Below are 27,774 nucleotides of genomic sequence, written 5' to 3' on the forward strand. Positions count from 1 at the left end.
AAAAACAAGCCGAAAGGCTTTGTGTCTTAATGCAAGGAGTATCCGCAATAAGGTGGATGAATTAACTGTGCAAATAGATGTTAACAAATATGATGTGATTGGGATTACGGAGACGTGGCTCCAGGATGATCAGGGCTGGGAACTCAACATCCAGGGGTATTCAACATTCAGGAGGATAGAATAAAAGGAAAAGGAGGTGGGGTAGCATTGCTGGTTAAGGAGGAGATTAAGGCAATAGTTAGGAAGGACATTAGCTTGGATGATGTGGAATCTATATGGGTAGAGCTACAGAACACCAAAGGGCAAAAAACATTAGTGGGAGTTGTGTACAGACCTCCAAACAGTAGTAGTGATGTTGGGGAGGGCATCAAACAGGAAATTAGGGGTGCATGCAATAAAGGTGCAGCAGTTATAATGGGTGACTTTAATATGCACATAGATTGGGCTAACCAAATTGGAAGCAATACGGTGGAGGAGGATTTCCTGGAGTGCATAAGGGATGGTTTTTTAGACCAATATGTTGAGGAACCAACTAGGGGGGAGGCCATCTTAGACTGGGTGTTATGTAATGAGAGAGGATTCATTAGCAATCTCGTTGTGCGAGGCCCCTTGGGGAAGAGTGACCATAATATGGTGGAATTCTGCATTAGGATGGAGAATGAAACAGTTAATTCAGAGACCATGGTCCAGAACTTAAAGAAGGCTAACTTTGAAGGTATGAGGCGTGAATTGGCTGGGATGGATTGGCGAATGATACTTAAGGGGTTGACTGTGGATGGGCAATGGCAGACATTTAGAGACCGCATGGATGAACTACAACAATTGTACATTCCTGTCTGGCATAAAAATAAAAAAGGGAAGGTGGCTCAACCGTGGCTATCATGGGAAATCAGGGATAGTATTAAAGCCAAGGAAGTGGCATACAAATTGGCCAGAAATAGCAGCGAACCTGGGGACTGGGAGAAATTTAGAACTCAGCAGAGGAGGACAAAGGATTTGATTAGGGCAGGGAAAATGGAGTATGAGAAGAAGCTTGCAGGGAACATTAAGACGGATTGCAAATCTTTCTATAGATATGTAAAGAGAAAAAGGTTAGTAAAGACAAACGTAGGTCCCCTGCAGTCAGAATCAGGGGAAGTCATAACGGGGAACAAAGAAATGGCGGACCAATTGAACAAGTACTTTGGTTCGGTATTCACGGAGGAGGACACAAACAACCTTCCGGTTATAAAAGGGGTCGGGGGGGTCTAGTAAGGAGGAGGAACTGAGGGAAATCCTTATTAGCCGGGAAATTGTGTTGGGGAAATTGATGGGATTGAAGGCCGATAAATCCCCAGAGCCTGATGGACTGCATCCCAGAGTACTTAAGGAGGTGGTCTTGGAAATAGTGGATGCATTGACAGTCATTTTCCAACATTCCATTGACTCTGGATCAGTTCCTATAGAGTGGAGGGTAGCCAATGTAACCCCACTTTTTAAAAAAGGAGGGAGAGAGAAAACAGGGAATTATAGACCGGTCAGCCTGACATCGGTAGAGGGTAAAATGATGGAATCAATTATTAATGATGTCATAGCAGTGCATTTGGAAAGAGGTGACATGATAGGTCCAAGTCAGCATGGATTTGTGAAAGGGAAATCATGCTTGACAAATCTTCTGGAATTTTTTGAGGATGTTTCCAGTAGAGTGGACAAGGGAGAACCAGTTGATGTGGTATATTTGAACTTTCAGAAGGCGTTCGACAAGGTCCCACACAAGAGATTGATGTGCAAAGTTAGAGCACATGGGATTGGGGGTAGTGTGCTGACATGGATTGAGAACTGGTTGTCAGACAGGAAGCAAAGAGTAGGAGTAAATGGGTACCTTTCAGAATGGCAGGCAGTGACTAGTGGGGTACTGCAAGGTTCTGTGCTGGGGCCCCAGCTGTGTTTACACTGTACATTAATGATTTAGATGAGGGGATTAAATGTAGTATCTCCAAATTTGCGGATGACACTAAGTTGGGTGGCAGTGTGAGCTGCGAGGAGGATGCTGTGAGGCTGCAGAGCGACTTGGATAGGTTAGGTGAGTGGGCAAATGCATGGCAGATGAAGTATAATGTGGATAAATGTGAGGTTATCCACTTTGGTGGTAAAAACAGAGAGACAGACTATTATCTGAATGGTGACAGATTAGGAAAAGGGGAGGTGCAACGAGACCTGGGTGTCGTGGTACATCAGTCATTGAAGGTTGGCATGCAGGTGCAGCAGGCGGTTAAGAAAGCAAATGGCATGTTGGCCTTCATAGCAAGGGGATTTGAGTACAGGGGCAGGGAGGTGTTGCTACAGTTGTACAGGGCATTGGTGAGGCCACACCTGGAGTATTGTGTACAGTTTTGGTCTCCTTACCTGAGGAAGGACATTCTTGCTCTTAAGGGAGTGCAGCGAAGGTTCACCAGACTGATTCCCGGGATGGCGGGACTGACCTATCAAGAACGACTGGATCAACTGGGCTTGTATTCACTGGAGTTCAGAAGAATGAGAGGGGACCTCATAGAAACATTTAAAATTCTGACGGGGTTAGACAGGTTAGATGCAGGAAGAATGTTCCCAATGTTGGGGAAGTCCAGAACCAGAGGTCACAGTCTAAGGATAAGGGGTAAGCCATTTAGGACCGAGATGCAGAGGAACTTCTTCACCCAGAGAGTGGTGAACCTGTGGAATTCTCTACCACAGAAAGTTGTTGAGGCCAATTCACTAAATATATTCAAAAAGGAGTTAGATGAGGTCCTTACTACTTGGGGGATCAAGGGGTATGGCGAGAAAGCAGGAATGGGGTACTGAAGTTGAATGTTCAGCCATGAACTCATTGAATGGCGGTGCAGGCTAGAAGGGCCGAATGGCCTACTCCTGCACCTATTTTCTATGTTTCTATGTCCTTAGTCCAACCACCATCGGGTGCTTCATCAAAGGTTTTTCCTATGTCAGGAGTTGGGCTGTTCATTGATGATTCTACAGTTTTCAGCTCCATTCACAATTCCTCCAATACTGTAGCAGCCCATGCCAGCCGACAAGAGGACCTGAATAACATCCAGACTTGGGCTGACCAGTGGCGTCATAAAAGTGCCAGCTAATGGCACTTTTAAGCATTTATTTTATGAGTTGATCTCGCATGGTGTTGCACTTGGAAAATTGAGGCCTGTACATGGTTGGAATGTCTCATCTTGATCCCAGTGAATGTGATACTATCACTGCTTAAATGAAAGCATGACAGAGGTTGCTGCCAAAATGACAAAATTAAGAACAGAAATGTTTTAATAATGTGTTGTAGTATTTGCTTGACATTATAGAACATCAGCAGGAAGACAATGTCACTGCTCTCTCACCGCCACAAATGATTCGGACAAACATTTTACCACAACATATCCACCACAGACAAAACCAGCACTCGGGCACATTCACAGGGCACCAATAATAAGTGAACCACAGAAAATAATCTTTAGACAGGACTTCAGTTAAATCAGCAACACACAAATTATTTAAATGCCATGATAGAGATGTGAAATTGGCAGCAGCAATCTCCGCCACCCCCCACCCCCCCGTTATAATAAATAAATAATAATGCCAAATGTGTATTTTTGTTAAATTCATTCATGGGATGAGTGCATTATTGGCAAGGCCGGCATTTATTGCCCATACCGAGTTGCTCTTGAGAAAGTGATGAGTTGCCTTCTTTAGCCGCTGCAGTCCGTGTGGTGAAGGTGCTCCCACAGTGCTGTTAGGGCGGGAGTTCCAGGATTGTGACCCAGCTACGATGAAGGAACGGCCAATATATTTCCAAGTCGGGATGGTGTGTGACTTGGAGGGGAACGTGGAGGTGGTGGTGTTCCCATGCGCCTGCTGCCCTTGTCCTTCGAGGTGATAGAGGTTGTGGGTTTGGGAGGTCCTGCCGAAGAAACCTTTCTGCAGAGCATCTTATATGTATGTGCGGATTATGATCCTTACTGCACGAGTCCGGGTACTACACAGTTCAACATGCACAGTTACCTCCAAATAAATAGAGATATATTTGGTACTTTTATGTGCATATGTGGACCTTGGACGTTCTTGTACAATGGTAAGTGACATCAACTTAACAGCACTTGCACGGTGCTGGTTGCAAATTCATCCTGTGTTGGTAGATGGTACATACTGGAGCCAAGTTGTGCTGGTGGTAGAGGTGGTGGATGTTTATGGTGGTGGATGAGGTTAACCCCTTGAAGACCAACACAGGATGAATTTGCAACCAGCACCGTGCAAGTGCGAAATATTAAGTCTTTCTTCAGTAGTCCCCAGTTGAAACCTTAATTTAGTTCTAAGCAAGTTAGTGTATCCACTCTCTCAAACTTCTTTGAATGTATCAATTGCTTGCATGAAAAACTGTGCTGATGTTAGCATTAGTTTCGGTTCGCACCGTTAGTGAACTGCAAAACATTATTTTTGATCAGCCGTATTTAATTTGTCATTTTTACACAACTGTCCTTGGGATTCAACCAGAGTTTTTATGAAAGGTTACATCCCAGTTTCGTTTGGGTCAAGGAATTGTTGCCTCATTGTTTCCACTATGTAGATGCTTAAGGGAACCCCAAGTTATATTTCTCACACAGTGCAATTTAGGTAGTCTTGAGAGTTATTTGTGTTAGGATCCAAGCTATAACAGTGAGTAAGCAGTGTTGGCCGAATGGATAGTTGAGTGTATGACATTGCTAACTATCTTACAAGGATGATGGCCAGAGGTCATTCCACCTGTTCCTTAGTTTGCTTCCTTGAAATGGAAAAAAATCATGAAATTGCTTGAGCATCCTCCCATATTTACTAAACTATCTAGATTTAACTGCAACCCATGATGATACCTTTTGCAGATGAGACCGAACAGTTGATGTTGTGATTCTTATCGAAGGGTTTCACCACGTCTTAAAGCTTTGGTATATTCCTAACATGTGATGAGAGTTTGGAATGAAGAATGAAATCAGATGACTTATCTAGTGGCGCCTTCCTGCTTCTTCAACTGATGTATATCATTCATAGAGCACAATCCCATCCATAGAGCCATAATTTTGGATGGGACATGGGGAGGAAGGGATGGGTGACGACAGTGATAGGTGATGTTAGTTTTAAGTTGAGCTTGAAGCCAAAATAAATTGCCGCAGTTGAAGACCATGTCCAGTATCGTGACAACATGGTTACCCAGAAATTATCAAGCTAGGCTGTATTTGTATGGTGTGCAGAGAATATATACCATTCACAGAATTAAGCCAACACTACAAGGCTTATTTTTTTATGCTGCTTCCTGATGGTAAGATTGAGATTAAGACCTGAAAGAAAGATGTGTGATATGTGAAGCTTTTTTGGAGGGTGGTGTAGTGGAACAGAACTAGCAATCCAGAGGTTGGGTTCAAATCCCATCATAGCAAATGGTGAAATTGAATTCAATAAATCTGGTAATTTGTGGGTTTGCATCAGAGAAAGAAAAATGATCATGAGAGCTTACGGCATTATCATCCAAAACTCAACTGGTTCACTAAAATCTTTCAGGCAAATAATTCTGCCATCCCGACCTGGTCAGTTCTACACATAATTCTAATCCCATGTGTAGTGTATGCATCTGTGAGTATGCGCACAGGTTTGCATTGTGATTGGCTTAGCTAGTCACGTGATGTTCACAAGACTCAATAAAACCCCAGTCAGTTGGGTCTAGGTCATCCACGATGAGGTATGCAGTTGTGAGCCTAGTGGACGAACTGGTAATGTGTAGTGTGATTGTTAAACTGTTGTTAATAAACCAACTAGTTCTTAATAGCAATATGTTGCTATGAATTCTTAAGCAAAGAACCCATGAAGAAAATACATTACACCATGTTGCATGGTTTACTTTTAATACCCCTGAAGTGGCCTAGCACACCACTTAATTGTAAAAGAAAAAAGGCTATTAAAAGGGCCCACTACCATTTTCTTAGGGCAGCTAGGGGTAGCTAATAAATGTGGCTTTGCCAGTGTTGTTCATGCCCCAAGAACAAATAAAAATAAATACATATTTCTCTTTGATGGATATGTCTCTTCATCCGTTTTGATACTTGCTATAAATAACCAACAGAAGTAATTTAATCCAACACTTTATTCTTTGCATACAGACTGCAGAGATTGGTGAAAGATCTCCTGAAACAGCAACAAGGGCAGGATAGCGGGCCTTGGGCAAACAACAAGGTGTCTTCCCTCGACAGGACCCTGGGAGAGATCAACCGCATTCTGGAGAAACAGGTACCTGTACTGCCACTAGTTACGGTGCTTTGGTGATTTATAGAATAACGTTCTGGAGACAACTCCTTACAATTATCAAGAGGCTGGAAGATTCGAGTGAGTTTTTGCGCAATTACTGTCCGAGATGTTTGAATAATGTGAAGGGGATTCTGTGATTACAGAGCAGCGCCAAACCCTGTTTCAGAAACAGGGCAAAGTCATTTCCTCCTTGCACACTACTTTGGAAAGTATTATGGCGAGTGTGAGTTGTCCAACATATTCCCACTTCCATATCCCATAAGTGATGCCTGCCTGTATACATTAGTTTTCCATTGTGCATACAGCAACTGCGGTGGATACTTCATTGCACAAGTCACAATGAATATTTTCACCATTACTGGCAGTCATGGTCAGCTTCAACTCACTTGGAAGACATTTCATCATCATCATCATAGGCAGTCCCTCGGAATCGAGGAAGACTTGCTTCCACTCCCAAAGTGAGTCCTTTGGTGGCTGAATAGTCTAATGCGAGAGCCACAAACCCTGTCACATGTAGGACAGACATTCGTCGGGGGAAGAGGTTGGTGGGACTGATTTTCCGCATGTTCCTTCTGCTGCCTGCGCCTGACCTCTTCATGCTCGCGGCGTTGAGATTTGAAGAGCTCAACACTCTCCCAGATGCACTTTTTCCATCTAGGGCGGTCTTCGGCCAGGGACACCCAGGTGTCAGTGGGGATGTTGCACTTTATCAAGGAGACTTTGAGGGTGTCCTTGTAACATTTCCGCTGCCCACCATTGGTCCGTTTGCCGTGAAGGAGCTCCACATAGAGCAATTGCTTAGGGAGCCTCGTGTCTGGTGTGCAAACTATGTGGCCTGTCCAGCGGAGCTGATCGAGTGTGGTCAGTGCTTCAATGCTGGCAACCTGAAAGGAAGCAGTTCTTAACATCAGATATTCATTGCATTAAATTCAAAATCATTATCCTTGTCTATAAATCCCTCCATGCCTTTCCCCCCCACCCCACCTCTGCCATCTCCTCCCGCACTATAATCCAACCCGAGTGCTTTGTTCCTCTGACCAGCTTTCTGTGCAGTCACCACCCCCCCCCCCCCCCCCCACCCCCATGCTCCACCATTAGTACCAGAGCTTTTTAACTGCTTTGGTCCTAAACTTTGCAACTTTCTTCCTAAATTTCTCCACCTCTTTAAAACCTTCCTCAAGAGCCATCTTGTTGACCAAGGTTTTGGCCTTGCTTGCTGGATTACGTCACATAATTTGGCACTGCATCTCCATTTTAAATGTACACCCATCACTACTGTCACAACATCAACCCAGGGAAAAACACAACTGTCACTGATAACATCTGAGCAAAGCACAGAAACGCTGCATTCTTTGCTGTTTTATTTCGTGTGGTGGGTGGTGAAGTGGAAGATGCTACCGGAGAGTTGAGTTAACTAAGAATTTGTTCAGAAATGATGAAGATTATCAATCTATAGACAGATTAATGGTGATGTCTATAATTATATGACAGATAATGCTTAACGTGTAAGAGCAATTCTGGTGCCTGAAGGTGAATACCATAATGCATTGGATAAACTTGCACAAAGCTTCAGGAAATCCCCTTGTACATATTATTGGCTGATATATTAATAGTTTTACATCTACTTAATATTTATAGCAAGAAGAGTCAATTTTTGGTGGAAATGTGATGCATCTTTTAATCATGTCTGTTGGGTCTCTCTTCCCAGGCCATACAACTGGCAGGTTTTCTGCATTTTGAGAGTTACTAAGGAGATGGGTTTATTTTTACCTTTTTGTTTTTGAATTGTCTACCTTTTCCCTGACTGAGTGAGTCACTCATCACCACAGCACGAGCACGAAAACAGCTTTTGGCAGTAGATAGGTGGATTGCTTCACATAATTTGGCATTGCATCCCCATTTAAATGTATGCCCACTACTGTCACAACATCAACCCAGGGAAAAACAAACCAAAAATATTGCACAGGGCCATTTGATTGTGCTGTGATTACTCTTAGGATATTGTTATATCATAGGTACTAATTTGAAACTGGTACCTGCTAAGAGCTGAATAGAAGTTATACTGCCAGTAAGAAAAAATGGTGTTTGGTGTTTGTTATGTCTGTAATGTACCTATGAATGACTCCATGAGGCAATGTGTTGTACTCAAACTGTAGTGACCTTGGTCCTTTATTCATAACTCCAGAGTGAGGCAGCCACATGGTGGCTACCCTTTTATACAGCCCTGCCACCAGAGCAAGAAACCCTGGTCTCCACCAGTTGCACCCTCTAGTGGTGCCAGCATAGTATATACACAGTGTAAACCTTATTGATAGTACATCAGGTAAACAAGTCTCCATCTTATGCAACTATACAGTGACTACACAGAGAGTATATCTATAGTCTGCAGGGTTTGCATACACACTTGGGGGTATCCAAAAACTGCTTATATTCCATTGCCCACTGATGGTAAAGTGAAATTTAAGATGAATGCATCAGTGATCAGCTGAAAAGAACCAAATACCACAACTGCTCTTGGCACCCTTGAGTTGAGGAAAATTCTCCAGTGCTTCCTGCTCCTGGTTCATGTCCAGGAACCCCTGCAGGATCAGGCTCAGCTCTGATGCTCCATATATGGCTAAGCATACACTGTCAAAGTTCACAGTGGGTACCAGAGGCTGGCTGGTGCTCATGGAAATTATAATGCAAGAAGGAGACAACGCCTTCTGGAGAGCAGAGGGGGGGAAAACTAATGAAAGGATAAAACTATTTTAAAAGATCTCTGGTCATCTGATATTATATTGTAACTTGTACAAAGTTAAGGCAACGGGTATGGTGGCATAGTGGTTATGTTATTGGACTAGTAATCCAGAGGCCTGGACCCATGATCCGGAGACCCGAGTTCAAAACCCACCACGGCAGCTGGGGAATTTAAATTCAGTTCATTAAATAAATCTGGAATAAAAAGCTAGTAATGGTAACCATGTAACTACCGGAAAAACCGGTCTGGTTCACTGATGTCCTTTAGGGAAAGAAACCTGCTGTTCTTACCCAGTCTGGCTATGACTCCAGACCCACAGCAATGTGGTTAACTCTTAACTGCCCTCTGAAATGGCCTAGGAAGCCACTCAGTTGTTTCAAGAAGGTGGTTCACCATCACCTTTGCAAGGGCAATTAGGGATGGGCAGTAAATGTTGGCCTTGCCAGCGATGCCCACATCCCGTGACTCAATTTATTTGAAAGTTTAAAAACATTCACAATTGGAAATAGTTGTGATGCTGAGGCTTGATGGGAAAGGTAAAGAAGTGTAACTGAAAGCCTGCTTGAAAAAAAACATTTTATTTGAGAAAGTCTTTAAAGAAGGAAAGCGAAGTGGAATGGTGAAGATTTTTAAGAAGGGAGTGGGGCTGAGGAGGCTGAAAGCTGTGCTACCAATGGTGAGCAAAGGAAGAGGGGATGCACAAAAGGCCCGAGTTATAATAAAGTGTGCTGGAGGGAATTTAAGGCTGGAGGAGGTTGCAGTTGGGCAAATCCTCAGAGGAATTTGAAGATGAGGATGAGAAGTTTACATTTAATACTTTGGGCGACAGGAAGCCACTGCAGGTCAATAAAGATGGAGGTGTTGATGGGCAGGCAGGACATGGATGGCCACATTGTGGACAAGGAGTTTGTGGATGGTGGAGAACAGGAGGTTAGCAAAGAGGGCATAACAATAACTGAGTGTGGAGGTGACTAAAGCACGGCTAAAGGTTTCAGTAGAGGAAGGGACAGACGTGAAGAATGTTACACTGGTAGAAATAGGTGGTTTGGTGATGGATAGGATTTGAAGTTCAGTTCTGGGTCAAACAGAATGTCAAGGTTTCATCCCGAGTGTATAGCCAGGGTGGGAGTTGGAGTGATGGCAGGGGAGCAAAATTTATCGCAGGGTCTGAAGAAGTTGGCTTCACTCACCCTGGTGTTCAGTGAAATGAACCAGCCAGATATTACATTTTAGAGGTGGTCTTGTGCTTTTTACAATTTTGGCAACTTCATGCGCAAATTAGATTGCACAGCTTGCTGTGATGTGAAGCCAAAACGGTTTCACATCAATGCAAACAGCACTGTATAACCTGGTCTGTTAACTTCTCCTGAAAACAAACTAAACTAACCTGCCATTGTCAAGGTTTTCAATAGCTTGCATGTTCTAATCAGTGTGGCAGGAATGGTTGATTCAGATACCAGCCATTCTGTTTTATGAAGAAGAGAAATTAGCATCTTCAAGCCAGCAGGCTGTAATTCCCTTGCTAACTTGTAGACCCGGACACATCTCACATGTCAATGAGCTGTGGATAGAATCCTGATGGTGTCAATCATTGACTGATGGGCGGGAACTGATGCTCTTAATTGAATTTCCCTGGGGAGGGTGAAAAACGTCTAGCGATGGAGAGGGTGGAGCCTTTGAGAAGCTGATATCCATCAAAGCTGTCAAATTGTGTGAGAGCTTGTTACACAGATGTACATTTGCTAATGACTCACTGGTTTCAGGATATTGGCCTAAGGGAGACCAGAATAGATGGCATCTCCTGTTCACTTACAAGTTCATGCATTTAAAAGCAAAGCAGGAATATAAGTGGTTTCCACAATTAACAGAATAACTATTCAGAAAATTAGATTGTACAGTCGGATCTTGGAATCTATATTTCTGATTTGTCCAGTGCTTTCCTCGCCTGCTTCCCCATTTCCACAAGCTACGATTCATCCAAAACCCCTCGGCCTGTGTCATCAGTTGCATTAATGTCCGTACCCCTTCATCCCTGTCCTCATCTCTTTCCGCATTGCACATCACTTCCGGCTCCCCCGCTGATTAACTTCAAGATTCCATCTTTACCTTCAAATCTCTCCCATATCCTCGCCTCTCTCTTTCTCAGTGATCTCTGTCAGATGTACCTCCCTACAAGCACCTCCTGCTCCTCTGAAACTGGCTTAATCTTTTTCTCCACTCGACCATTAGTGGCCTCCCCTTTAGTCACTTTGCCCTTGCCTTCTGGAACTCTGGCCCACCATCCTCCCTGCCTTTAAAAAGCCTTGCAAGAACTTTCTCTTCGACAAAGCTTTCACCATACGCAAGCCCTTTTTATTCTTGTTCCTCCGCCTGCTCGTTGTCTAATCTTTTTATCCACTAGTGTAAGTCATATCTGTGCATGTGAGGAGCACTGCAGAAAAGCAAATTCTGTTGTGTTAATATCAAACTACTGTTTATTCCCTTACATATTACATAGGATATATGGCACAGAAACAGACCATTCAGCCCAACCAGTCCGTGCCGGATTATGCTCCACTCGAGCCTCCCCCTGTCTTTCCTCATCTAAATCTATCAGCGTAACCCTCTATTCCCTTTTCCCTCATATGCTTGTCTAGCCTCCCTTTGAATACATCTAAATTATTTGCTTCAACCACTCTCTGTGGCAGCGAGTTCCACATTCTCACCACTCTCTGGGTAAAGAAGTTTCTTCTGAATTCCCTATTGGATTTCTTGGTGACTATCTTATATTGATGACCACAAGTGGAAACATGCTCTCTGTATCCACTCTATCAAAATGTTTCATAATCTTAAAGACCTCTATTAGGTCACCCCTCAGCCTTCTCATTTCAAGAGAAAAAAGACCCAGCGTGTTCATCCTTTCCTGATATGTATACCCTCGCATTTCTGGTATCATCCTTGTAAATCTTCTCTGCACCCTCTCCAGTACCTCTATATCGTTTTTATAATATGGCAACCAGACCTGTACACAGTACTCTCGAAGGGCTCAATTTTCCCCAAAGCCTTTTTTTGGCGTACGTGAAGAGTTAAGCCCGATTTTTTTGTGAGCCAAGTAAGCCCCAAAAAAAGTGTTGTAAGTTTCCCCGTTGGATCAATTCATTTTGGCTGGCCTAACCCGAGGTGGGTGGAGCCTTGATCTGCGCCAAAAAGATCGGGCTGCCATGGTAACCAGGGACACAATGCGAGCTGAGGCTGCAAAGTGAAGCATACGGCCAGCTCCCAACACAGTAAAAGAATTGAAAAACACACTCTCCCTCTCTCTCCTTCTCTCTCCTTCTCTCTCCCTCTCTCTCCTTCTCTCTCCCTCTCTCTCTCTCTCTCTCGCTCTCTCCTTCTCTCTCCCTCTCTCTCCTTCTCTCTCCCTCTCTCTCCCTCTCTCTCTCCCTCTCTCTCCTTCTCTCTCCCTCTCTCTCCTTCTCTCTCCTTCTCTCTCCTTCTCTCCCTCTCTCTCCCTCTCTCTCTCTCTCTCCCTCTCTCTCCCTCTCTCTCCTTCTCTCTCCCTCTCTCTCTCTCTCCCCTTCTCTCTCTCTCTCTCTCTCTCTCTCTCCTGTGTGTGGGGACTGAGAATGAGACCGTACAGCCTTCGGGCGGGGTTGGAGGTAAGTTGCTGCTATGTGTTTTTCAATTCTTTCACTGTGTCCGGGCATCTGCTGCGCCGCTTTCCTTGCCTGCGCCAATTTCCTTGCCTGCGCCAATTTCCTTAACTCTCGGGAAGGTTTTTCAGGACAGGCCCACATATGCTGGCCTAATCAGAACTGGAGTAACTCTCAGCTGGCCAAACTTCCCAAAATGGCCAGAAATGGCATAGGTGGTTGAAAAAAAAAACTGACTTAAAAAATTGGTAACTAACTGATTTATGCTGGTGCAAATTGATTGGGGAAACTGGGGATTTTTAAGTTAGGCCAAAAAATGTAGCCTGCTTAAAAAAAAACGGTGCAAATACTGGGGGAAATTGAGCCCTAAGTGTGGTTTAACCAAGGTTCGATAAAGGTTTTGCATAACTTCCCTACTTTTCAATTCTATACCTCTAGAAATAAACACTAGTGTGTGGTTTGCATTTTCATGGCCTTGCTAACCTGTGTCACAACTTTTAGTGATTTGTGTATTTGTACTCCGAGATCCCTTTGTTCCTCTACCCCACCCAGATTCGCACCCGCCAAGTAATAAGTGACCTCGCTATTCTTCCTACCAAAATGTAATACCTCACATTTATCTGTGTTGAACTTCATTTGCCAATTATATTTCCTTTGTGAAGATTGCTAAAATGTATTGCAAATGCAAGTTTGATCACATTAATTAAAGTAACTTTATGATAGCTTCAGTCATGATTAAGCAAATTCTGTATCTCAGTGTGCCAGAAGCTGGCATGCCCGGCTATTTTGTCGTTGAGCGGCCTGCAAGGGATGGAGTATAAAAGTAGGGAAGTCTTGCTGCAACTGTACAGGGCTTTGGTGAGACCACACCTGGAGTACTGCGTACAGATTTGGTCTCCTTGATTAAGGAGGGATCATCATCATCATCTTGCATTGGAGGCAGTTCAGAGAAGGTTCAATATGTTGATTCCTGAGATGATGGGGCTGTCTTATGAAGAAAGGTTGAGCAGGTTGGGCCTATACTCATTGGAGTTTAGAAGAATGAGAGGTGATCTTATTGAAACATAAGATTATGAGGGGGCTCGACAGGTTAGATGCAGAGAGGATGTTTCCCCTCGTGGGGGAATCTAGAACTAGTGGGTGTAGTTTCAGAATAAGGGTTCGCCCATTTAAAACAGAGATGAGGACGAATTTCTTTTCTGAGGGTCGTGAATCTTTGGAATTCTCTGCCCCAGAGAGCTGTGGAGGCTGGGTCATGGAATATATTCAAGGTGGAGATAGATAGAATTTTGAACGATAAGGGAGTCGAGGGTTATGGGAAGCGGGTAGAAAAGTGGAGCTGAGGCCAGGATCAGATCAGCTATGATCTTATTGAATGATGGAGCAGGTCTCGAGGGGCCAAATGGCCTACTCCTGCTCCTAGTTTTTAGGGCCTCCAGATCGCTGCGCAGCCATGCAACTTAAAGGGAACATTGGTTTACACTCCTGATTGCTTTTCAGTGACTCCTGCTAGAACACGCAGATATAAGGGGCTCAGCTGTGATGCCCCCCAAAAGCAAATAGCCCACTGATACTCACTGTATGGGCTCACTCAGTAAGAGTGGCCATCAGAGGACAACTGGGGCAAAGGGAACTACAGGGCTAGCATTTCCGTGGTGTTCCTCGCGCACAGAGAAGACATGTCAAACCACATTGCAGCCAGCGAACAAATTGTTGGCGCCGAGCAGAAGGGACAGAGGTTGATGGGGGAGAAAGCACGGTCAAAGAGAAGTGACTCGGAGGGAGAGGAGTTGCTGGTGCTGAGAATTCCAGAGGGCAGGAGTGGCTAAAGAAGCAGCTGATTGTGAAATGGGGGAATAAGGACCAGGTTTGTTATGATGTACTGTAACACTGAATGTACCTTCACCCTGTACACACCTTACCTGTACACCAGGTAAGGGTCACCTGCACACTGCAGGTAACCCAGTATAAAAGGGAGCTCACCTCTTGGTGTCCTCACTCTAGGAGCTGCAATAAAGGACTACAGCCGTCACAGTTTAAGTACCATACCCCTGCCTCGTGGAGTCATTAACAGAGTGCCTACATACACAATGTTCGTGTTGGAGGAGCAGAGGGTGTGTGCAGGGACATATGGTTGAAGGAGATCATTGAGGTGGGCAAGGGTTTGAAGGCAAGGACAAGGGTTTGAAGGCAAGGACAAGGATGGAATCAAATAAAGTTAGCACCTTCAGGAGAGAGTGAGAAAAGAAAGTTGACAGAAATAAGGAGGTGAAACATATTTCACCTCCCTGCATATTATCCATAATTAAACTTCTCACCAGTGGGTAGGTGAAGATACTGAAAACGTGCACCTCGTACCAGTTGTTTTAAAATGATTTATATTTACGCAGTGGAGATTAAGTTTTGTACATGCTTACTGATGACCTATGCTCCCTTCCCCCTCCAAAGTTATGACTCTGAGATTGAAGGGAACCTAAAAAACGGTGCCACTGATTTCAATCATTGCTGCAAATATATGACTTCAAAAAGAATGACACAAAGCACATTTTTCCTTCCCTAGATATCAGTAACAAATTTCAATCCATATAGAGGAAACAAAATAACTACTTGATTGAAATAAACTTTGTTTTAATTCTAAACTAATGTACACCACATGTAGGAAAATTGAGAATCGTTTTCTGCATTGGCAATATAATATAAAGCTGCTGCCCTGGGTACAATTTCTCCCTTCCCCTCAGCTGTGGAAGCACCCAGTGTCTCTTTCCTGTCTCACCTTCCCCACCCCGTCCTGCACAGCCTTATTGAAATTGGCCACTTGCTGTGTGAGGAGCTGCAGATGTAAATTTATGTTCTACCACTCTGTGGTGCAGTGTGATAGGATACCAGTGCACTGTGCTATCCACTCTCCAAACTTGAGATTACTAAAACTACTGTGAATCCTGGAAATCTGAAATGAAAACAGAAAATGCTGCAGCTCTGTGAGTATAAAAGAAAATAAAGAAGTCTTAATTTATATAGCGCCTGTCACGACCTCAGCATGTTCCAAATTGCCACTGAATTACTTTTATAGTTTACTCACCGTCTTAACGTAGGAAATGTGGCCACCAGTTTGCTCACAGCAAGCTCCCACAAACAGTATAGCGATTATGACTAGATAATCTTGTTTTAGTGATGTTGGTTGAGGGATAAATATGGACCAGGTCTTTCAGTATCTGAAAGAAAAAAAGTGAACATTTTGGTTATACAGTTCATCAGGACTGTTCAAATACTGCAGAGCATTTCCAGCATCTTTTAGTTTTTCTTCTATCTTTGAACTTACTCATTATTTTAATATACATTAATTCCCGTAGATAAAGACACACTTTGTAACTAATCTGAAGATTTGATTGCAGCAGTATGCAGGACTACGGTCACATTCTATGAGCAGCTAACCTGTACCACAGTATATCAGCTGTTCTATTAGTAACAATTTTCTCACATTTTTCTTTAAACTAATTACATCTGTTGTCAACCGCGTGCTTTGCAATGTCAGTAGGAGCGGCGAGAGACTGTGGAGGGATGTGATCGAGATCCAGGAGAGGCATGATTTCGGGGCCAGGGGCCCAGGGGCAGCACGGGCCGCCCATACTGCGATATGGGCGCGCACTAGGTCCGTGCAGCAAAGCAGGTCTCCAGTCGTCTTGGATAACCCTTGCCACTGGACTAAGACATAGCTTTGTCAAGCCTATGTGGTGGCTGGTGTGCAACAGCCACCACACGTTAAAAAAATCCACGCACAGGCATCTTCCATCCTTCAGGATGTAGTTCGGGACCTGCAATATTAGGTCCTTCATTGAAACACCTGTGAACTCATCCTTTTTAGGCGTGGAAGCAAGTCGTCATCATTTTGAGGGACTGCGCCTATGATGATGATGATGATTACAATGTCAAAAGCAGGTGCTTAAACAGAGACCTCATTTGTATTTGTAGTAGTCACGGTAAATCTGGAAAACAATTTCAAACTAACCGTGTCAAAATTTTGGTCTCATAATACTCCTGCGAAGGGCCTTGGGACGTTTCACTATGTTAAAGGCGCTATATAAATACAAGTTGTTGTGTTAAGGGCCAAGGAGGCACCGTTTCTGTTATATATGCATACTATATATACTCTCTGTGTAGTCACTGTCTAGTTGCATAAGATGGAGACTTGTTTACCGGAGGTACCATCAACAAGGTTCACACTGTATACACTATGCTGGCACCACCAGAGGGTGCAACTGATGGAGGCCCAGGGATCACCTGTACACCACAGGTACCCAGGTATAAAAGGGAGTCCACCATGTGGTATCCTCACTCTGGAGTTATATTAAATGGACTAAGGTCACTACAGTTCAAGTGCAATACTTTGCCTCGTGGAGTCATTATCAGAGCATCTAAAGACAAAACAGTTTCAAACTAGCAAAAGGTACATTTAGGACTGATATACGGTTATCTTCACGCAAAAAGTGATCTTCGGGTAGGGTGCTGGATGCAAAAAACCTGGCTTCATTTAAAAATCAGATGCTGTGATCGTTTTTTTGTGGATGGATGAACTTGGAATCACTGAATGGCCTTCTTCACACCTTGTCTATCTTGTTTTATCAACATTAGTGACTTCAGGGAAATGGGTAAGTGTGGAAAAACAACTTTTTCTACAACGTCAATGACAAAATGCTCCTTCAGTGTGTGTATAGAAAGGAATGTATAGATGTGCAGCGACTCAGTGGCTTGGTAAAATTTTAATGAAATATTCAATATATTTATGAAATTGAATTATAGATAAATGTCGTCAAAGCCAATATTGCCTCAGAAAAAGCTATTTGGAGTATTTTGATGATTTTGTCTCATCAGATTTTTGACTGGCCTCCAGCCAAATTGATTTAAACAATTTATTTTCAAACTTGCCTGAGATGGTTGACGACCTCTGCTGAGAAATTCTGACATGATGATAACCAGCACTGCCATTGAGATACTTCGTTGGCCTTTGTAAGATGGTCCCACAGTGACTACTTACAGTATCTTTGAACGGCTTTATTACCCCCGCTGCTTTTCATCTTTGTATAATTTGCCAGCCAGTAGTGATTGATTCACCAGTTTTACTTCCTGGTTGCATAATTTTTCTAGAGGAGTCCAGTGACATTCGACTTGCATTTTTCATTTATACTTTTAAAAGCCTTTGATTTTTGAAAATTGACATTCTTCTAACATTGAAAGTGTGTGCAGTAGATTCTTGTAGATTCTGCCAAAGTTCCCAACAATAGCTTGCCAATGTGACTGTCAGTTGATGGGGCAATTTCAGTAAGTGTTTTATAAAATGGCCTTATCTTGGGGGAATAAATACCCCATTGATTGACATCGCTGTCAGAAGGTGTCTAGAGATATCTAATACATGTGGCTTTGAAAAACCAGCTTTAAAGTAGTTGCAACTGAGAAATGCAAGTTCTTCCAGCCAGTGTGTGTTTAAGGGAGGGTCCAATAAAGCTATTTGCAAACAGATTCACAGGAGGGGATGGTGAAGAAATAGAATATGCTTTAAAGATGTCAAAGGAAACTATGCACACCTGGTAACCTTATGAAGGAAAATCAATTGTGTAACGTCCATTTTTGGTCAATGTATGTGTTTGTTTTGCGAAAGTGAAATATTTAATGGGAATAATGAGCAAAGCTTTTTGGTAAAATCAGTTCGTCAGACGTTAATTCAGACAGTTTATGAGTGATTATCGGAAATTATGATTGCACCAGTTTGAAGGGGGGGGCTGAGGAGTACAGCTTGAATTGGAGCTAACATGACAGAGGATCCATAAAGAGGCAAAAACAAACGAATGTTTCGAGTGTAAAACCTGGGTCAGATTTTTTTCCTTTTTTCAGATGCCGATGGGCCTACTGCATAGTTGCAGAATGTTGTATTTTATTTGAAGTTTCCAGCATGTATTGTTCACTATTTTGAATTACACTCCCTCTGAGTGCTTGGGCATTGAGGTTTATGATCATTAAAGATTTATACTGTGATGCAATAAGTTGAGAGAAGTTTGTGTAAACTGAATCAAAGTTTAGAATGTGTGTGGCTGGTGTTCAAAGGGGGTAATATGCAAGATAACAACCAGCTGACAGTGAGTTTACAAGGCACTGATCCAATCGAGCTGGTTTGATGGCATCCTAAACCGCTTCAGCAAACCTTGATCGTTCTGTGAACATGACCAGAACCCCAGATTGAATTACTGACTCAACATACTGCTGGATGTTTAATCTTTATGCGTATAGAGTAGGGAATATATATCTGTGTGTTTCGTGTGTGATATTCGTAACAAACACATTAATGTGTGCATTTGGGAAGACTTTATCCACTATTTAACAGTCAGTAACCTGGTTTATTTTACCAATGCTAATTTCATGCTAATATGTTCATTACTAATATCACACAGCATATTTTCAATCCAAAAGTGATGTCCTTAAGATAGCAACAATGCTGAGTGATGTAGAACGGGGAGAGAGAGAAGATATAATAAATGGAGGTGGGTGGGAGAGGAGAAGAGAAATTGCACCACCATAGAACTAAATTATATTCTACTAGTAGTGTTGTATATTATTATTGAAAGAGTACTTTATGTTTACCTGAACCTTACACATCAAAATAACACTATATTCTTGTTACATTTCACACACACTGACTGAACAGTGGTAATGTCTGTGTCCCACCACTAGATGGCACAATGGATAGACTGGAATACTGCAATCAATTCTACAAAATTAGGGAAGCCTTGCAATCAGATTCCTCCAACTATTGGCCCAGAAATCCCAGTTGGCTGCTTCCCGCAGGCAATCGGGTAAAAAAAACTTTTAAAAAATGCGCACTTAACTGATCCTGCTGCACCCACGCGAGTTTCCGGTCCTGAGGCCTCCACTGACTGCGCGTCACAGCGCGTGCACGTCAGGACGTGCGCAGGGCTGGAGCTGCAGTCACATGGCTCTGGGCAGCCAATTATGTAAAGTATGTTCTCATTCATAATAATGGGAACTCCGTAAGTTGGAGTTCCCATTATTATGAATAAGAAACACCCCCAAACACACAAAACCAATAATAAAAAATAAAAAAAATACACCATGTTTTTATTAATTGAAATTAAAGTTATTTATGTATTATAAAAAATATTTTTTTTCCGATTTAAAAGAAAAGTTTTTTAAATTATGGTTTAAAATAAACTAACTGTAGTGCGTAGGATTTTTAACAATAAAATATGTTTTTATAATTTTATTTTCAAATGTGTGTATTTTAAAACTCTTGCGCCTGTAAATGTAGGCTATGCGCATGCTTTTATCAGGCGCAAGAGTTTTGAGGGCATATGTTGGGCAAGATTTGGGTAAATCCCGCAATCTTGCTCTTGCAAATGTCCTCGCTCCCGAGATACGGAAGATCTGTCAAGCTCCAGTGCATTGTGCGCTGAAATTTTGTGATGCCTTCTTGGGTCCGTAGACACTCAGTACGGACCCGGGAGGCTGGAATTTCTGCATCATTGCGTCCAAAAAAATGTAATCTCCCTCTCTTTCCCCCCCACCTACCCCCTAACACCGCCCCAGCAGCTGAATGTAATCTATGTCAATGTATTTTTCTCCCCCTCTATGGCAGATGTTATTCCCATTCACGCAATCGATGATCCCAGCAAAACCTGGGAGCCCCAGAATCTAATCAAGAGTTTCACAACTGTTTTTTCACAGTCAAGTTGTACTTTAAAAAAAACTCACGAAAGTATATATAAATCACTCATTGAAGCTGATTGTTGGCTTCAGAAATGAAAGGGGAAAGTCTGAGAACTACAAACCTTTTTATTTGTATTTTGTTCTAATTCTTTGTTCTTTACTTTCTATTTATAATATATAATAACTTTGAATAATGTTTCAATACTTTCTTTGGCTGTGATCATTTTTAAAACTGTACGAGATTTTTTTTCTCTGCCCAGTTTTCTTCCCTTTTGGCCCCCCATTCTCACACACGCACACACATTGAGACCCACGCGCGCACTGACATGCATGCGCACACGCACAGATGCACACACAGACACAGAGACGCACGTACAGACACAGAGACGCGAGCACACGCGCACGCACGCACACACGACGGCCCCTGAATGCACTGACTCCAATGGGGCTAATGTTTCACAGGTACTGGCTGCCCTCTGATGTTCCTAACAAATAGCTATTCTTCATGCGTGAACTCAAGAGTGTGTGTGTGAGAGAGAAAGAGTGTGTGTGTGAGAGCGAGAGAGTGTGTGTGTGCCCGTGTGCATTGGCAGGCAGGCATTTCAACTATAGAAGGCATCACAACTGAGCTCAATTTATGTGGGAATGTCTTAATAAAATAATGAGGAACTGGGAGCCCTGAAATTACTTAACTGGACTTCATGAGGTATCTACATTGGTTACTGTAGTCTGTTTCTATCTGCTGTCAAGTCTGATGTATCATTTGAAGAAATTAGGTTTAACATGAAATTATTTGTGACCATATCAAGTCAGCTGAGCAATAGCACTTGACTTTCACTTAGTGAGTTGGGGATGCCTGCTTATCTGAGGAAGGAGTAGGCTATCGCTGCTGCATCTTGCCTCCTACATTATAACAGTGACTACACTTTATAATTACTTCCTTGGTTGTAAAGCACATTGGTCATGAAAGATGCTATAGAAATGTATTTTTCCTTTTATAGTTTTGTGTAGCGTCGAGATCATAGAATCATAGAAATTTACAGCACGGAAGTAGACCATTTCGGCCTATCGTGTCCACGCCGGCCGACCAAGAGCTATCCAACCTTATTCCACCTTCCAGCTCTTGGTTCATAGCCCTGTAATTTACGACACTTTAAGTGCACATCCTAGTATTTTTTAAATGTGGTGAGGGTTTCTGCCTCTACCACCCTTTCAGGCAGTGAGTTCCAGACCCACACTACCCTCTGGGTGAAGAAATTTCCCCTCATATCTCCTCTAAACCTCCCCCAATTACTTTAAATCTATGTTTCTTGGTTGTTGACCCCTCTGCTAAGGGAAACAGATCCTCCTATCCCCACTATCCAGGCCCCTCACAATTTTATACACCTCAATCAGGTCTCACCTCAGCCTCCTCTGCTCCAAAGAAAACAGACCCAGCATCTCCAATCTTTCCGCATAGCCAAAATTCTCCAGTCCAGGCAACCTTGTAAATCTCCATGCACCCTTTCCAGTGCAATCAGATCTTTCCTGTAATGTGGTGACCAGAACTGCACACAGTACTTCAGCTGCGGCTTAACCAGTGTTTTATACAGTTCAAGCATAACCTCCTTGCTCTTGCATTCTTCGACTAATAAAGGCAAGTATTCCATATGCCTTCTTAACCACCTTATCTACCTAGCCTACTACCTTTAGGGATCTGTGGACCTACACTCCAAGGTCCCTTTGTTCCTCTACACTTTTCAGTGTCGTACCATTTAATGTGTATCCCTTGCCTTGTTTGACCTCCTCAAATGCATTACCTCACACTTATCCAGATTGAATTCCATTTGCCACTGTTCCACCCACCTGACCAGTACATTGATATCTTCCTGCAATCCGCAGCTTTCTTCTTCATTATCAACCACATAGCCGATTTTAGTACAAAAGCAAAATACTGTGGATGCTGGAATCTGGGATAAAAACAGAAAATGAACGAAATCTCAGCGGCTCAGGCAGCATCTGTGGAGAGAAAGCAGAGTTGACTGACACTGATGAATTAGTGATGTACAGACCTAAATAAATTTATTTTAAAACAAAATCTTAAAACATTTTTAATTTTGCGTTCAGGACTTACAAAGCCAGGAATATAATTGTTAAATGTACTCAGCTGGATAAAAAAAAGACTTTGAATAGAATTGGGATGGAATGCCAATGGCTTTTGAAGAAATGGCAAATTAGTAAAGTTACTTTTTAAAGTTCCATATTGGTGATTTGCCAGTGAAAGAACTAAGTAAATACTTCAAACATTGCGTCTAGTTGTATCTCAGGATTCAAAATTCAGAGTGCCTAAGGTATTTGCTCTCCACAATCTGCAGTCTCCCATTACCACTTTACCGTGTAGCTTAATGTTGCTCCTGCTCAAATGAACCCTCGATGTATTGTAATATGCACTAATCCCTGTACAGAAAGTCTAAATTCTACCCTTGCTCCCACCTCCTGCTAATCATCCCCTCCCACTGCCTTCCCTCCGTTCCCCCCCCCTTGGGAAAACCCATCAACCAGTAAAATAGCACAAGTCAACACCCTCAGGAAAAGAGCACAAAAACTGCAGGGGATTTAATTTTTTTTTAAAGCAAATTTAGCAACCTCGGAATGTACAGGAGCGGAAAAAAAAAATCAAGGTTCTCACAGCCTGTGACAAAGTTCAACAAAATACTGTGTTTAAAATTTATTATGTACTGCAATAATGGACTCATTTGCGAGAGAGTTAACAAGCTGTGTCCTACATGTCGTCCCTGTGGGTTTCTGAGATGTCTTTGTGGGAGTTGCGTTTTCCTTAATTGTATCGCAGTTCAATAAGTTGGGAGTGGCCTTGCCCGGGAAACACTAAACAAAGTACTCATTGTGGACGCACTTGTAAAACTATCTGCATGAATCTAATTGGTGGAAGGAGGTTTTTTATGTCTTTATTGGCCTTTTAATGGTTAGGCTGCACTGTCATTTCATTCTAGAAAAGGAAACATTGCAGTTCATCACTAATAGCACAGATTAAATAACTCATTATTTTTGAGTCTTTTTTTTTGTTTGGCCAGAATTACAGCTGAAGTCCAGAGTGTTTTTTGCTCTAATTTTAACTCTTCGATTTTACACAGCACCAAGTATTTAAAAATTGTAATGTTTATTCAGGTATCAGTGTGAAACCTTACTGTTTAATGTTTGAGAATGTATGCCCTGGTTTTACTGTACTGTATTCACATTCAATTTGTATTTGCATATTTAAAGAGGCATTCGATTTTCACGAAACATCTGCAAATGTAGTTCTCTGACTCCAGTCTGCTGATTTGAATTAGGGGAGCAATTAGGATGTTGCAATTGGCCTCGGCACCCCTGAGCCAGAGAAGGGAAAAAAATGACAAGATTTACATTTACTAGATTGTGATGCAGTGACTATTGCAGGGAAGTGTAGTCATATATGGGTTGAGTGAGAACAGATTTAGGCTCCGCAGTGAGGCCCTCAATGATCAAATTGCTTGCCAAGGCCCATCGACTTTGCTTGCATATGAAACCGAGCCATGCGAGTGAGGTACTGGAAAATTGCCAGCAGCCACGGAACCGTACTCCATCCAGAGCCAGTTCCATTGCAGGCCAGGAAGAGGTGTGCAAAAAAATTGGTAAAACCCAGAAAATGTTGTGCACCGCAGTCGGGGCCATCGATTGACTGTAGGACAGTCCTTTTGTTCAGAACGGAATCTGCTTATTACTATCCTGCTGCCATTCGAAGTTGGTGTGTGCACGGTCTCTTTTAGAACTCAGCATAGTATCTTCCTTGGGAGCAATGGAGGACGAGGAGAGACAACTGGGATTATTGCCTGCACAGATATCAGTTGGATAGCCTCATCTCGATAAAATATCTGGCAATATTGACAAAGCTCCTGAGGTTTTTCCTTTCCGATTTGGTGTAAGCTCTTCTCTCTCAGCCCAACATATTCAAAAACAAACTATCTTGGCACTTTTAAAATGGATCACGCAAATGATAATTGTAAGTACGTTTCATTTGTCCCATGTATGCATTCATTAGAGCAAATTTGTGTTGTTCCAAACGTTCTCAATTCTTTATTTACTCAGGGACGTGGACTGAGACCTGTTCCTGCAACTTATAAATTCACAGCTATAAAAATATAACTTGTGTCAATACTTGTTTCAACTATTTTATTTCTGTGAGGCAACAAGATTATTATTTACAAAAGTAGCATTTAACATGGTCTCATAACTTGTATCGAGTGGACTACCTCATCTCAATACTTTAGCCTGCACTTAGTCGGAAACTCATAATGTTCGCCTTTACATTCAGTGATTTATGGGGGAATGTAAAGGGAATAAACTCCCAATACAAAATACTCCCATTGAGCTAGTTACCAGCTCCTCGAGTGCTCAAGCAGCAACCTTCATTCCACTGCAAAAACTTGGCTTTTACTTAGATGATTGGCACAGCTGAGCTTCCTCTTAATGCTCTGCAAAGGCAGCAGGTCGATAGGTTCTGAGGCTGCTTGAGAAGCTAAAATTCCTCATCAATCAAGTTAAGTTCCGACTCGTCTTCTCCCCTTGTCTTCCTCCAAAATGGATTGCCACTCCAAGGTGCGGTATGTTTCAGCGGGAGGCAATATCCCCCGCCACCCCCCCCCCCCAGCCCTGCTGCCTCACCCATGTTTTAATATGAGTATGTTCAGAGTGACCAGCAGGGGATTTGATCACTGGCCACCCTAGCTCGAGGTTCACACTTGAGCACTTTCAGCAGGAATTACAAAAAAAAACATGTATTGCGTTAAGCCAGGGGTGCGTAGGCCAATTCTTGCAACCTCCCCCACCCCATACTGCTGTGTTGGTTAAGGTTGAAATATGGACCTTTCTAGTTTGTATGCCTCAGTGCTGTGCCATGTGCTATAATTACTGACTAAGCATCTGGTTGGTAATGGTTTGTCTTTCAGTGCTTAGGATACCTCCTTCAATTAGAGCAGCGTGGACAAGACCAAGGGAAGGCGCAGCATGGGCCAATAGCGGGGCTGAGGTCGTGAGGCTCACATTGCGTACTATGAATTCCACGTAGAGAGAGGTCCTGTGGGAAGGAGGAAAGAAGGAGGACAGTAGGAGTATGTTTGAGTTTGTGTATTGGCACATGTGGCGGAGCCTAGTCTCCAGTCGCCTTGGATCCCCTTGCCACTGGACCAAGACCTTGCTCCGTCAAGCCCGTGTGGTGACTGGTGTGCAACGGCCACCCCACGTTAAAAGTATTCATGCACAGGCATCTTCCACCGTTTAAAATGAGTTCATCAGTCACCTGAGTACTAATTTTTATTGTGGAAGCAAGTCATCCTCGACCCGAGGGACTATCTATGATGATGAATTCCTTCAATCCTTTGAGAATTGACATCCCAGCTATCCATTTTATTTGCTACTTTTGCTTACTCAAGATTGATCACCTAATTCATTAAGGATCTACATAGTTCCTACCTTCCTTCGACAGGGAGTTCAGTGGGTGCACATCTAGTGCTATCCAGGCTTGTGCGAGAGAGCTCCCGGGAAACATTTATCCAGTAACGGCAGGCTTGAAAAGCTGAGTCTTGTTCTTTTGACCCATTTCGAACATACGACTTTGTGTGATCGTATCTTCTTCACTTTGGGCGCTGTCACAATTTGTTCTTGCCTTTAGCACAGTCAATGAATTTTATGCTTTGGTGATTTTCCTGCTCTGTTACATTTGGTAGTTAGAATAGTATGGCCCCAGGATATTCTCCAACATTTTTGTCTCAAATTATTTCTGAGTTTCTATCTCAGAATTGGGAATGCTGAAACCGTAACTGCTGCTGCACACATTCTCTCTGGCGAAAGTTTAATTTGTTGATTTTTGTGGAGGCAAATAAATTATACAGAGTGAAGGATGCTTGACATCTTAATGAAGGGTGTGCTGCACTCACTAACTTTCAATAATCAAAGCACATAATTAATTAATGGTATTTTAAGAGAGATTGATAAGTGTTAATATTTAGGCAGTAAAAGCATTTACTTTTAACTGAGCTTGCAAGTAATGGGACTAAGTTTTTCTTTAGTTAGGTCCTGCACTAATTTTGTTGGACACAACACTAGGAGTGAACTGCATTAGAAGAACTGAAAAGTAGACTTAGTACCAAAAAGGCCAGTAGCAACAGTCCTACATTTGGGGCAGCACGGACCAGCCCACACTGCGATATGTGCGCTCACTAAGTCCGTGCAGCAGAGCTGGTCTCCAGTTGTCTTGGGTAATCTTTGCCACTGCACCAAGACCTTGCTCTGTCAAGCCCGTGTGGTGGCTGGTGTTCAACGGCCACCCCACGTTAAAAAAATTCACGCACAGGCACCTTCCACCCTTCAGGATGTAGTTTGGGTCCTTCATTGAAACACCTGTGAACTCGTCCTTTTTTTTGGCGTAGAAGCAAGTCATCCTCGTTTCGAGGGACCGCCTATGATGATGATGATAACATTCGACTTGCGTGAAAATTGGATGACAGCATTCAACTAGAAAGATTTGTTGCAGTGCTTGTGTATTGCATTGCTGGCTGCCTGCCCTTGCAATCCAAGGGCAAATGTTATAGCATTGTTGCTGAGAAATTGCAGTTTGTATTTTTATTAATGTACTCTTGAGCTGATGGGACTTGCAAGAGAGGAAGTATTGGGGCTCTCCCTTGGGGAGGGAACACCTCAGTGAGTTACGCAAGGTCATTCTTGCATACTTTGTAGTGAGTGGCTTATAGGTTGGCACAGGCCTTGATGTAAGTTGTTGTGAGTAGGTAGTGTGTGAAAACCAGGCAGATGAAAAGAGAAAGTAACATGAAACCCTCTAAAGGGATATATTCATGTGTAACTAAATTATGACAAACTTCAATTCAGTCAAACAGGCTACTACATACTAGAATTACATAATATTTATAGCCCAAAAACAGGCCATTTGGCCCAACTGGTCCATGCCACACGAGCCTTCTCTCACCATTCTTCTTCTAACCCTATCAGCATATCCTTCTATTTTCTCCTTCATGTATTTATCTAGCCTCCCGTTAAATACATCTATGTTATTTGCCTCAACTACTCCATGTGTTAGCAAGTTCTTGCTCAATGGTTGTTTTCACCTTTGTTTGATTATAACGACACCAAGATATTGCTGTACTTGGTGAGTCACATTCCAAACATTTTGTCCGACCAGCAGAAGTAGTTATTAAAGAACAAATCAGTACAATGAAAATGGAAGCCAAAGGGATGTCCAGTTTACAAAGTGAACATATAATCATCTATGACGTTAGCTAAAATGGGGGACGTTAGGAATTATTCAAGACAGAGTAGCCATTTTGATTAAATGTTAAATCAGGGAACCATCTGTCTGCTGAAATGGAC

At 42.7% G+C, this 27,774-nt stretch overlaps 1 protein-coding gene and 1 long non-coding RNA gene across 3 annotated transcripts in view; one reads left to right on the plus strand and one right to left on the minus strand.

Annotated features, from left to right (window-relative positions):
* scaper (S-phase cyclin A-associated protein in the ER) overlaps positions 1 to 27,774 on the plus strand; it is a 393,511-nt gene that overhangs the window by 210,538 nt on the left and 155,199 nt on the right. For both annotated transcript variants that reach the window (XM_070865008.1, XM_070865007.1), the window contains one exon: positions 6,147 to 6,273. In XM_070865008.1, coding sequence (XP_070721109.1) covers positions 6,147 to 6,273 — 127 coding nt within the window. The remainder of the gene's footprint in view (positions 1 to 6,146; positions 6,274 to 27,774) is intronic.
* Positions 6,163 to 27,774, minus strand: part of LOC139234084 (uncharacterized) — a 58,363-nt gene continuing 36,751 nt past the window's right edge. The window contains exons 2-4 of the long non-coding RNA XR_011588267.1: positions 22,222 to 22,374; positions 15,743 to 15,875; positions 6,163 to 7,175 (exon numbers count right to left, since the gene is read on the minus strand). This is a non-coding gene — a long non-coding RNA (uncharacterized lncRNA). The remainder of the gene's footprint in view (positions 7,176 to 15,742; positions 15,876 to 22,221; positions 22,375 to 27,774) is intronic.

The sequence above is a fragment of the Pristiophorus japonicus genome, chromosome 21 (genome assembly GCF_044704955.1).
Source record: "Pristiophorus japonicus isolate sPriJap1 chromosome 21, sPriJap1.hap1, whole genome shotgun sequence".
Taxonomy (NCBI): domain Eukaryota; kingdom Metazoa; phylum Chordata; class Chondrichthyes; family Pristiophoridae; genus Pristiophorus; species Pristiophorus japonicus.